Source organism: Pagrus pagrus, assembly GCF_965226575.1.
Source record: "Pagrus pagrus genome assembly, chromosome: 24".
Classification (NCBI taxonomy): domain Eukaryota; kingdom Metazoa; phylum Chordata; class Actinopteri; order Spariformes; family Sparidae; genus Pagrus; species Pagrus pagrus.
In genome coordinates this window covers 12,413,520-12,426,144 of record NC_140206.1, presented here as the reverse complement: position 1 = coordinate 12,426,144, position 12,625 = coordinate 12,413,520, and the positions used below count along the sequence as shown (strand labels likewise).

The window sequence follows — 12,625 nt, the reverse complement described above, 5'->3', positions numbered from 1 at the left end:
TTTCCATCAAATGTAATAGGAATCCATACATTTATATAATGGATAACAGCAGCAGGGTTAAACCCCATAGAGTATCTGTTCTTTGGAACATACTGAATTTCTGATACAACCACGAGAATTATTGTAAAATATCTTAGAAACTCAGACATCAGCCATCTTGGATTTTTTGGGCCTACATACCCCAGAAAGACAATAATACACTCACATTCACGCTGTAGTGTCGGGCATTGTATGATACAGAGTAGGGCTGTCACCATACCAGATATCACTGCATGATAATAATGGTCAGACAAGTTCACGATAATTACATGAATGTAGAAATAAAAAATAAAATAAAAAACAACCTCATATTCATCTTTAACTTTGTTTACTGTGCGTTTTGTTGCTTGTTTGCACGAGTGTAAGGAAGTGGACAGAGAGACTGTAACCATAACTGTACAAAAGTGTACAAAAAGAACAATTACACTTAAGGAAAAGTGAAAAGGCAACAAGATGAACTGATAATATCATAATGTATATATACTATTAAGACGAAATTCTATTTTTTATATCATGGTTATTGTCAATACTGGTATATTGTGACAAAAGAAAACTAATTGCTGACCAGTATGATGTCCGATTAATCGGTTTGGTCATTTTTTAAGCAAAAATGTCAAACATCTGCTGGTGCCAGCTTCTTAAAGCAACACTATGTAACTTTCTGCAGAAAGAAACCTGACTGTTGAGTCTCTCTCTCTCTCTATCGATCAATCTATCATCAGCAACCACTTATCCTTTGCAGGATTGTTCGCTGGAGTTGATCCAAGCTAACATTGGGTGCGTAGTGAGGTATGTCAGTCTCATTCCCAGATCAAACTCAAATACCAAACCAGGTCTTTGGTGTTGAATTGGAACCATTAACCCAAAGCACCAGTGTTTGATGATCTCGGACTGAGACTCAACAATCAAATTTCTTTCTCCAGAATGACTTTAAACGTCACATAGTGTTGCTTTAAATATAAGCATTTGCTGCTGATAGTAAATGAAGAGTCTTTGAGAAATGGTGATGAGCACTTTTAACAATTTTGGCATTTCATAGACAGCTTATAAGATTATTTATTCAATTATTGATTGTTAATATAACTGTTGGCTGTAGCCCTGCTGTAATATACAGCCAGCACTGCAGCAAGAGTCTAAATGTGTCATTTTCTCTCCAGGGGCACCAAGGACTAACATCAAAGAATCATAATGAAATCAAGCAAAGATAATATCATACAAAGAAAGAACCCACACTTGAAATAACACTTTGTCATAGCCATTATTAATAAATGGTTAATTAATAGTTAATTAAACATTAGTTAACAGTTAATTTACTGTTAACTAACATTGAAATGCTTAATAAACCAATTCTTAACCAAACGTTTACTGTTTATAAACTTTTGTAAACAGTTGATAAATATTGTGTAATTGATCTATAAACATTGTTGCAACCTATGTTTATAAACCTTAACAATGGCTTAATAAACTGTTTATACAGCATTTCATTGTTTGTTAACAGTGAATTAACTATTAACTAATGTTTAATTAATCATTAATTAACCATTTGTTAATGATAGTCACCATAAAGTGTGACCAAAATAAGGATTATTTTACCTTTTTTTAGCATGTCTTTCTTATTGAAGCACATAGACATAAGGCAGCATACTTGAACCAACCACTCAGTATATAAGATATGGTAAACCTGTCACATCTCATTACACCAACTCAGTCAAATCCAATGAAAATTCCCGAAAAAGTAGTTCTTTTTTTACTCAACCTCAACCACACTTTATTTAACAAAATAGAAGCAGGTCAAATATCGCAAAGCATATAAATGTAACTTTGAAACACAGCGTTTTTTGAAAATTATGACAAATCATCAGTGGGCTGTGGCACAGTAATAACTCCACAGAAGAAGAGACACATAGTTAATCCCCCCACGCCCTCCCCCCCACCCCACTGTTGTTGTGATTGGACGGAAAAAGCGGGGTGGGGAAACGGGGGGGAGAGAGCAAGGTGACTGGACAAAAAAAAAAAAAAAAATGCAGGGGAGTGTTGATGATGATGATTTTGATGATGAGTGTTTGTCACAGATCTGCTGAGATGTTAGTCCCCAAGGTCAAGCTGCGCGTGGTTACATATTCGGGAGGGAGGGGCGGGGGAGACGGGTGAGAGTGGGGGGAAACACATACATGCAAGAGGTCACGCAACTTCTCTCTCTCTCTCTGTCTCTCTCATTTGTCATCACGCAATCACACACACGTGCGGGGTGCATGCCTGCGCACACATGCAAACACACTCACACGAGGGTGGGGAGGGCAGACAAAGAAAAGAAAGCATAGGGGAGGGAAGTGATTCAGCACCATGGACAGCGCTAGTCTGTAATACTGGGGGAGATACTGCAGGCCTGCTAGCGGTAAAGGGAAGGGAAGGAGGGAGGGAGGCGATGCGGGGAGGAGGGTGATGGGGAGAAATCGGGGGTGTAAGCCCATCTCACATCAACTGTACACTCTCATGACGGCCATGGCATCTTGGGTCGATTTTTTGCCGAATTAAGCTGAATATTTAGACTAATTTAAGCATCTCAGAGCAGAAAAATCTATTGGCAGCGTCTTAAAAGATCATCAGCATCTGAATTTGACGTTACAATTAAAAGAAAAGAAAACGAATAAAGCAGATTGCACATTCCTTGCATCTGTTTCAGAGCAGACACTGCAGAGAAGTTACAGAATTGAGGAATTTTTGGAACACAGGAAGTTTTAAAGGGGCATCATGTAGTTTGGGGGAAGACATTTTGACCAGAAGAGACTGTTTTTTGTGCCTAAACAGACTCAATAAACAAACTCTTTGTTTTCGTGACTGAATAAACAAGCTGACCTTAAAGCACAACACAAGTTCATACTGTTTATCTTTGTTTATATGTGGCGGACCCTGCCACCCTTCTAGCTTCAAACAGTGTTCTGCAGACCTTATTTTCCTCTGAGAACAGCTTGTTTATTCAGTTGTGGAGAAGAGTTTGTATTATTTCCTCATTGTTATTGTAAATATTAAAATTCTGAGTTTGGATTTCTTCTCCAAAACTACGTAGTGCCCCTTTAAAGCTGCATTATGCAGTTTTGGGGAAGACATTTTGATCAGAAGATGCCAAAACAAACTAAATAAACAAACTCTGTATTTTTTTATTGCTGAATAAACAAACTGATCTTAAAGGACAACACAGTGTCGTACAGCCTTGCCTTGTTTATATTTGGCGGACCCTGCCACCTTTCTAGCTCCAACCCCTCATTCTCCTCTGAGAACAGCTTGTTTATTCAGTAATGGAATAATAAACATGTCTGATTTCCTCTTGAATATTATACATATCAAAATTCTGAGTTTGGATCTCTTCTCCAAAACAACACGGTGCCCCTTTAATGCCTTTCCTTCCCCGTTGTTGCTGTTTTCTTTTTAATTTCCAAATCCACGTGAGGCTAGAAGCAGCAGCTGAGCTCTGCAAGAACAGGTGTTCAGTCATGGCGCCCACAAATGAAATAAAAAAAACAAAAAACAATGCGACCCTCTTCCCCTGAAAAGAAGAAGAAGTTCAAAATGCTGAATTTTTGAAAAAAGGCATCTATAACCTCCGCGTTATGTGTGTGTGAGTTCATGTGTCCCTTTCCCTCTTTCTTCCACATGCTGCTCTCAGTAGCAATGAAAGAAAAAGCAAGATTCAGCCCCCCTCTCCCCCACCAAAACAGCCTAGTTCAAGCACATTTCGGAGTAAATACAGTGAGTTTCAGTTCTCTTATTTGGACAAGATTAGATGGCTTTACAAAAGCTCACAATATGATGAAAGTGAATCATAGCCAGAAGCTTTGTATGTGGAGGAATACTTCTTTTTCTGACGTTTTAAAAAAAGCATTCTAGTCTAGAGCTCAGTCTACCTGCGCTGCTGCTTACATACAGTAGATCGAATTATACCTACGTAGCTCAAATTGAAAATCTTCTTTGCTCAGTTTGTTGAAAAAATATGATGTTACAAACCCCCCACATTTGATTCCAATGATGTTTTTTTTTTTTTGTTTTTGTTTGTTTTTTTTTTGTTTGTTTTTCCTCCTCTCACCCAAAAGCAGGCTATATTCATTGACACACAAAAAAACCACGGAAACTTGTTATTTTCAGCTACATTAACTTTGCAGCAATAAGCATCTGAGTGACGTTAATCGGTCATGCTCATCTGCACGTCTGAATATCTTGAAAAGTCAACAATTGGCACACCATAAAAGAAACACAGTTGTACATTCATAAAGGAGATGATGGAGCTGCGCAGACCGTGGAAACTTCTGAGATCTGCACCACCTAGTATAAATAACCCCGAATATTTAAATCGACAATCAAAAAAACAAAAAAACTGAAAAGAAAAAAGAAAAATGAGAACAAACAGAAAGATAACATGCACTGACAGCTTCACCTCCACCACCCCCCCTCACCCCTCTCCAGATCTGTTGTTTTTTTTCATCATCTTTTCTCCAAACATGTTTCGAAAACAACAAATACAAATTCCTAACCGCAGGTTCACAAAAAAATAGAGAAATGGCACTTTTTGTAATAGTCATATATAATTCTTAATATCTATATATTGTCGTCATATTGATATAACATGAAAAGGGTTCGCTTCCTTTGTTGGTTATGGTGGTTATGGTTTTTCCCCTTTCGCCGCCGCCGCTGCGTGTTGTCTGTGTGTGTGTGTTTGAAACCATGCGAAATATCATCATGCAGATTATGATACATCGGGTCCAAAGAGTATTTACATTTACATTCATGCGTTCGTGCACCATTCCCCGGCTCCTCTCTCTCTCTCTCTCTCTCTCTATCACACACACGCCCTCCTCTCTCTCCCCCCTTTTTTCCTTCCTCCCTCTTCTTTTTTTTTTTTTTTTTTTTTTCTGTCTCGTGCAGATCCGTAGTCCGATTGCGGCAAATAGCAGAACTGGGAGGAGGGAGGGAAGAGGAGGAGGAGGAGGAGGAGGAAGAAGAAGAAGAAGAAGGGTTTTCTCTTTTTTTTCTCTTAAAACCAGAAGGGGGGCTTGGCATATACATATATTACAGAGTGTGGGGCGGGGGGGCCTGTGCAGCAGCAGGAGCAGCAGACTTACTTGGTTCAAAACAAGACATGAAACAAGTTCGCCCTCATGACGAACGAAAAAGCGGATGATTCTCGTTTTGCAGTCACTTGTGTGCGTCAGTCTGTCTTGTGTTTGTAATCCAGTCCGTGGGGTGTGTGTGGGGGGTGGGGGGGTGGTTGGGGTTCGGTTCTGCCAGAGTCCCCCCTTTTTTCTGTTTTTCTACGCGTCATTTGTCGTGGAGAGGTGCGTGCTGCAGTCGAAGCCCCGGTGCGCGCTCCCGTCCGCGTTATAAGGCCCGCTGTGCCAATAAGACGAGTCACACACTGTCTGTAAGGAATTGATCTCCGAGGCGGAGGAGTTCCCCTCCCTCCGCTTTGACCTCTTGCGATTCCGCAAGATAAACACAAGCATCCCCACGACGGTGAACGCGGACGTGACGAACACCAGCAGCAGCCCGGGGACGAGCACCGATATGGAGACCCTGTTCGGCTCCAGATACGAGTTCGAGCGCGTCCCCGAGTCCTGCGCGAAGGTGCTGTTTTTGGCCGGGGGCGTGGGGGAGACTTTGTCCTGGAGTTTGCGGCACATGAGGTCGTTCCGGACGTAGCGGAAGTCGCGCTTCCAGAACTCTTCGGGGGACTCGCACTTGAGGTCGCTCACGATCACGTCCGCCCCGAGCTTCTCCGTCCACTGCTTGAAGGGCACGATGTTGCACGAGCAATCCCACGGGTTCCCGTGCAAATCGATCTGTATGATTGAGTTGAGCTGGTCCAACACGCCAGCCACGGGGAGATAGGGGAAATAATTATTATGCAGGCTAATTTTGGATAAAGAAATCCCAAGGAAAGCATCCACGGGTAAAGACTTGAGCAGGTTGTTGTTGAGGAACAGCACCCTCAGGTTGGGCATGGGGCCGAACGCGCCCGCCACTATCAGCTGGATGTCGTTGTATTCCAAACTGAGGTATTCCAGATTCACGAGGCCCACGAACATCTCCGCCAGCAGCGTATCCAGATAGTTCTTATCCATGTACAGCCACCTGAGCTCGCTCTGGTTCTGGAACGTGCTGTTGTCGATCACCTTGATGTTGTTCCCGCCCAGATCGAGCAGGTTGAGGCTGGAGTAGCCCAGCAGCTGGTTCTTCTTCACCGCGTGGATGTTGTTGTCTCTCATGTTCAGCTCGTGCGCGGTGAAGGGCTTGGGTTTCAGGTTGGCCAGGCTCTCGATCTTCTTGCCCTCGCAGTTGACCCCCAGCCCCTGTCTGGAGCCGACCAGCTTGCAGTTGCACGGCTGGGGGCACGTCACGTTGTGCAGCTGCTGCTGCTCCCTGTCCCCGTTCACACCTGTCAGCACCGGCGTGGGCTTCGTTTTCAGCTGCCAGTTCTCACGAGACTTGGAGCGGCTCTTGGCCCCGTGGCCGCCAGGCGTCGGGGGCCCACCGGCGTCCCCGTGGGGCTTGTAAGGCGTGGGACGCGGGCTGCGGCTCTCGGAGATCTCCTCCTGGGTGGGAGGGGCGACCAGGCTGGTGTCCACGCCGCCGCTCGTCGACGGGCACAGATCGGCCTCTGACGTCTCGTTCAGGTCGCTCCCCTGGAGGCGGGTGGGCGCCTCGCATATCACCCTCCCGATGAGCGCGTTATGCGGTATGTTCTCCAGCCATTCCTTCAGAGAAACCAGGTCGCAGTTACAGTCCCACGGGTTGTCCTCCAACAAAACCTCCGCAATGCCCGGAATTTGCTCAAGGATCCCCTCATAAGGCAACGTTTTGATTCGGTTCCCCCGCAGGTCGAGATGCGTGATGGGCACATGTTGAAACACGTTTATAGGTAGCGCACTGATGAGGTTGTCGTTAAGTATTAACACTTCAAGTTTATTTAGGTCCCTGAAAACGGCGGGGTCAATATCCCTCAGCAGATTGAAATCAGCTTGGAGGTATTCCAAGTCGTCTAACCCCAGAAACGTACTCTTCCTGAACGATCGTATCTTATTGTTATTGATGTGCAGCCTCTTCACCAGCTGCAGCCCCAGGAAGGCGCCGGGCACGATGTCGTGCAAGCCATTGTTCTCCAGATGCAGGCTCACGGCGTTGTAAAAGTTGGCGAACTCGTTGGGGAAGAGCCTGGACAGCGAGTTCCCGTGCAACAGCAGGTGATAGAACTGCGAGCTGGGGCCGGTGAGATGCTGCAGCGTGGTGAAGCTCCGCTTCTCGCAGTCTATGTGCAGATCCCCCTCGACCTCGTTGCAGGAGCATATCTGCTCCTTACAAACGTCCCTTGTAACATTTCCACTGGCAACACAAAGAGCCGCATTCAGCAGGACAATCCAGAGCAGCATTTTTTTAGCGTGAGCGATTCATTCCCAGGTCTTCAAGACATGCGAGCTGCGCGTTCAGTCGACATCGATGCGAGGAAGAGAGAGAGAGAGAGAGGAGGAAGGGGGAAAAAAAGAAAAAGAAAAAAAAAGATTGTGGGGATCTAGGGAGGAGATAAGGCAGTCTTTTTTCAGAGCACATCCATGCTGCGTCTAACCTGCGCTTGTGTCCAGACTTTTGGGGAGAAAAACGGAGCGCATAGACGTCTCTTTCACATCGAGCGGATCCGCGCAGCCTCCTTCAGGAGCTCGAGTGAAAAAAGCGGCGCCACAGTCCAGCACATCTTTCTGCCTTTTCTTCCCTTGTGTTGTTTCACTGACCTTGGCGGGCGAAAATGAGCCAAATCCGTGCGGTTGTTCCTCCGCGCGGCCGCGCTGCGTGTCGCTGCTGCTGCTGCTGCGTCGGGAGCTGTCCCCCTCTCCCCTGGTGCTGAATTCACACCCTGCGCTTCTGGAGCTTCAGAGGCGATCCCACCGCTGCGAAACACCCGCATCCCCCTCTTGTGTTGTTTTTTTTTTATTTTTTCACATCCTCCGGCAGGTCTTGCCTATAGCTCCGTTTTTTCCTCCCGTGCAGGGAATCGCAAAACAAAACCAAAAAAAAAAAAGGGGAGAAAGGGACGCGGAGACGGTGTTCATCCCCAGCGCGGTGCTCTAAGAATAATCTGACACCCTCTGCTGAGCTGTAATGGCACACAAAAAAAAAAAGGGGAAAAAAAAAAATCCGTCGACTGACTGAGGGAATGCTGAGAGGAGAGAGCAGAAAGGGGGGGAAATCAATCCAAAAAAACACTTTTGTCGCGTCGGATTTTGAGTTTATTCCCCTCCAGAGGCGCAAAAGCGAGGTTTGCGCCACCGCAGGAGAAGGCTCCTCTCCACTCGCAGAGCTTCCATCATAAAAGTGACCAAGAAGGGGGAGAGAAAAAAAAAAACCACACACCAGATTAGGATCGTGATACCTCAGTTCATCGGCTCAAATTGCCCCCCCTATTCCGAGAGGATGAGCGGCATTAGTTCGGCGGATCCCTCTCCGGTCGCGGCTCCGCTCTCCCAGCCTTGACTTTCGCCCCCTTCGCTTGGAAAACACTGTTGAATGCGGTAAAAACAATAATCCGCTACAGGCATGCCTCAGTCCGGCCGAAAAAACAGTTGACTATACAACAAACGATGCGTCAGTGTGGCACCCTATATGCGCATGTGTGCGTGACGTTTTTTTTTTCTCCCTTCCTCCCCTTGTGTTTTCTTTTTTTTTTTTAACCCCAAAATGAATCTTTTTTTTTTCTCGCAAAAATAGATCTACAACTGCAAGGAGGAAGGAAAAAAGACGGACTTATTGGACATATTCTTATCCGCTGACGGTTTTTTATCACACTCCCATTGTTTGAGAGTGTTACATCAGCTGAAGTAGGGAGAGAGAGAGAGAGAGAGGAGGAGGAGGAGGGTGCACAGGAGAGTTGAGGTAGTTATCCACCCCTCCTCCTCCTCCTCCTCCTCCTCCATCTGCAGTGCTCGGCTGGAATTAAGAGCAGGACAGAAAAATGGGATGCTAAAGTTAAATATCCTCTCGCTCTGACATCATTTTTGTTTTTATTTGCTTCTGCTGTTGTTGTTGTTGTTGCAGAGACAATAACACACACAAACACACACACACATCGAACACAAGTGCAATAGGAGACCAATCGAAGCGAGTCAGGAGGATTCCAGCAGAGGCATCAGCGGTGTTTGCAATAAGCCAAACATCATTAGGACCACCTACATGTGGCTGTAAAGCTCCCATTATGGTCCATCAGCTGTTTATGATGTCTCCCAACCCACACACCTGTCTGTCTGTCTGTCTGTCTGTCTGTCTGTCTGCTGGTTATTCGCTGCTGCTCTTCAACCTGTTGGCCTGTTTTCCTGTTTTTCCCTCTCTCTTGCTGTCCGTCTAAACGTCTTCGAACCTGCATCCGCCCCTCAGTGTTCTGATAAGAATAAGAATTCTTCAGAAATAAAATGGAAAGACCAAGAATTTGCATTCTTTCCATTTTATGTCCATTTCACGCCGCTCCGCACGACTCCAAATGGCAATAAAAGTCGAACGAAATGTGAAATTAGAATGGAAATTCAGAAATGTTAGAGAATAAACAAGTAAAACGCTAAAAAAGTCCCAACATTCTTAACTGATTCTGACCAGTTCAAACTTCTGACAAGTTTGTACTCTTATTTGACAGCGTTAGTTACTAGTTACTGCAGATTCAGAACCAGAACCAGCCCAAAAATGTGATTCACAGCTGGACAGTAATTTAAAAAAGTGCCACCGAACATTAAAGATGTTATCAAAATATCATGTTGGCGTTCTGACCCACGAGTACTCTGTATTTATGACTGTATTATTATCACCAGGGGTGGAAGTAACTAATTACAACTACTCAAATGACTGTAATTCAGTCATTTTTTAGGGGTACCTGTACTTTATTTTGTATTTTTCCATTCTAATTTTACTCGTGCTACTTCTACTTAGTTACTTTTCACAGTCACACCTGAGTACTGAGTACATTTTGGAGCCGATAAGGTTCTCTGAACACAAACGGCCAATGAAAACTGACAGCAGACGCAGGTTTTGAGATGACGCATTAAACATCAACGCTTTAAAACTAACTAGTACTCTGAGTAGTATTTGAGAAGAGTACTATGTGCTTTTATTTGAGTATTCAGTAGTCATGTGTCAGACCAGACCTATTTTTGAACGCAGCCTTCATTTTGATCTCAGCTACACCTGTAAAGTGTCATGGCCGCATCAAAATGAGAGTGTGCCAGGGGCGGGAAGTGTGGGAGGGCCCCTCGCTGGGGGCCACGACCGTCCTCGCCCTCATTTTGATCTCAACTACGCGCCTTTGAGGTTTCGTGAATGAGTCTTTTCACGAATCTGTCCTCAGAGAAGACGTCTGCGTTGGTTTCAGCTACAATAAACGTCTCCAGGACAACATTCTGCCGAGATGACACGCTCAGAGACTCACCAAGGTGAAAACATTGCCAGCTGCGTCAGCTGGCAATGTTTTGTAAATCCTTTTTGGCCTATATTCAACTGACTAGAGTACAAAGACAGGATGTATAACATCACATCTGATAAACCTTATTGTTTTTGGTAAAATACACTTCTGTTGGGTGATGAGTACTTTTACTTTTACTACTTTAAGTAAATTTTTGCTGCTTATTTTCTACATGTGTTCAAGTGAAATTTAAAATGCAGGACTTTTAGTACTACCATTATTTCTACACTCTTGTATTAGTTGTAAGTCACAATCATACGTCCCAAAGAATGATTGCACGGGGCTCAGCGTCATGATGTGATGCAGATACTGTCCGCTTGCATTAGTGTGATGCAGCACCAGAGGAGCTCGTACGTCACTCGCATACAAAGTCGCCGGGCAAACAACTAAGACAAGGTGAAGGCACGGATGTATTTATTCAGCGTTTACCTTAATAGGGACGAGCGTAAAGCGTGGATTCATGTCACAGCGTGTACAGCAGAGCTAGTTTTGCAGTGCCTGTCCCTGGATGGGTCGTTACGCAGAACTCAACAAGAAAGAACGTAGAGACGGATAAATTCGTCTTTAAACTTGAGTTTAATATGATCCCACTCATGATCCACGTATTGATCCCACAAGAGGAATGCATCTGTCCAAAGGAGGGTTTACTATGGCACCTAACAGGCCCCCATGGACTCAGCGAGTTGCTGAACCGGAAACCCTGAGAGGAACCTCCATGTCACTGTGAGAGAAAAGATGAAAATTTAAAGGAGAAGTGCACCAAAACAGGACAAAAATACTTATTTTTTCCAATATGAAGAAGAATACAAAATGGAGGCCATTAAAGGTGCAATATTTTAGATCTGGCCACCTGTCGAATTCATTCTCAAAGCAGAGAGGGGGCAACGTGTCGCAAGAGCAACTGCTAACTGCTGCTAGTTAGCTCAGCTATCTGTGCAGCTAGCAGTCCAGACTGGGAGCTGGGGGGACCAGGGGAGTGTTTGACCGCCAGCACAGGAGGATTGGAGCAGGGATAGCTTGTTAGCATGCTAACTTGAGGACATATCTCTGCAAAACAATACACAAACGTCATAGCGTCACATTCTGTTGATAATTCTACCAAAATAAAATTCTTACACATTGCAGCTTTAAAGTTACATTGTAGTAGAAGCGAACTGAGCTAACTTAGCTAACCAGCTAACGGCTGCAACAGTTAGCGGCAATGAGCGGTTACTCTGGTGATATGCTGCCCCCTTTAGGACAGTGGATTCTTACATATTGCACCTTTTAATGGTTTAAATTTGAGGTATTTACTCTGTGCTATTATTGTTTCTGTTCAGTTTTTGTCCATCTTGCAGTATAGTATTGTTGTCCTGGTAGTTTCGTCCATCCTTTGCCTCCATAAGATGAGTCGCTGTCGGCGTTACGTCTCGTCCTTGAGATAATTACGCACCACGGAGGCCAACAATCGAGGCAGTCTCACAGTGATTGCTGTTCAAACGCCTTTCATGATGGTTGTTTGCATGGTGCAGTCACCACAGAGAGAAGCCAACACTAATGCCAATCAATAGCATTCAATCAGGCGGCAATGTTGTGCTACAAGATTGCTCGCAATTTCCCCCTCTCCCATTCTGCCACTCACGTCTGACGGATCCTTCTAAACGCACATTATCGGCCATCACTGGGGACATGTGGCGCGGGGGGGGGGGGGACATGCTTTTCATGGTTTGACATGTATTTTATCACCTGGAGTAAATGTAATCATCGACAGGCTGTTATTACATGTCAAATTTGAGGTACTTTGGATTAATCCCTCCCTGAGAGATACATTTTTAAAGAATCCAGGGATTTCATCAGGCTAAGCCACTATCTCTGTGTTTTTTTTTGGGGGGGGGGGGAGGGATCTGCTTGACCTTCCCCCGTGGCCTGCATTTGAGGACTTATTTTTCTTCTTTCTCAAACGATTAAGACGTTCGGCGAAGCGCATGACCTGGCTTTGCGAGCAACAATTCAGCCCGCCGCTGAATCTAAACCTCCCCGTTTAGCGGTTTCCGGCGAATCGTCTCATCAAACAGCACATAAGATCTTTGCCCTTGGCGCCCAAATCCCCGACTGAGATTTTTG

At 44.8% G+C, this 12,625-nt stretch overlaps 1 protein-coding gene across 1 annotated transcript; it reads right to left on the bottom strand.

The window, feature by feature from the left end:
* Positions 1-350: 350 nt before the first annotated feature.
* Positions 351-8,823, bottom strand: slitrk1 (SLIT and NTRK like family member 1). Its single transcript, XM_084346672.1, has one exon. It carries the CDS (start codon positions 7,455-7,457, stop codon positions 5,343-5,345), a length of 2,115 nt encoding a protein of 704 aa, XP_084202798.1. The 5' UTR covers positions 7,458-8,823; the 3' UTR covers positions 351-5,342.
* Positions 8,824-12,625: the final 3,802 nt, after the last annotated feature.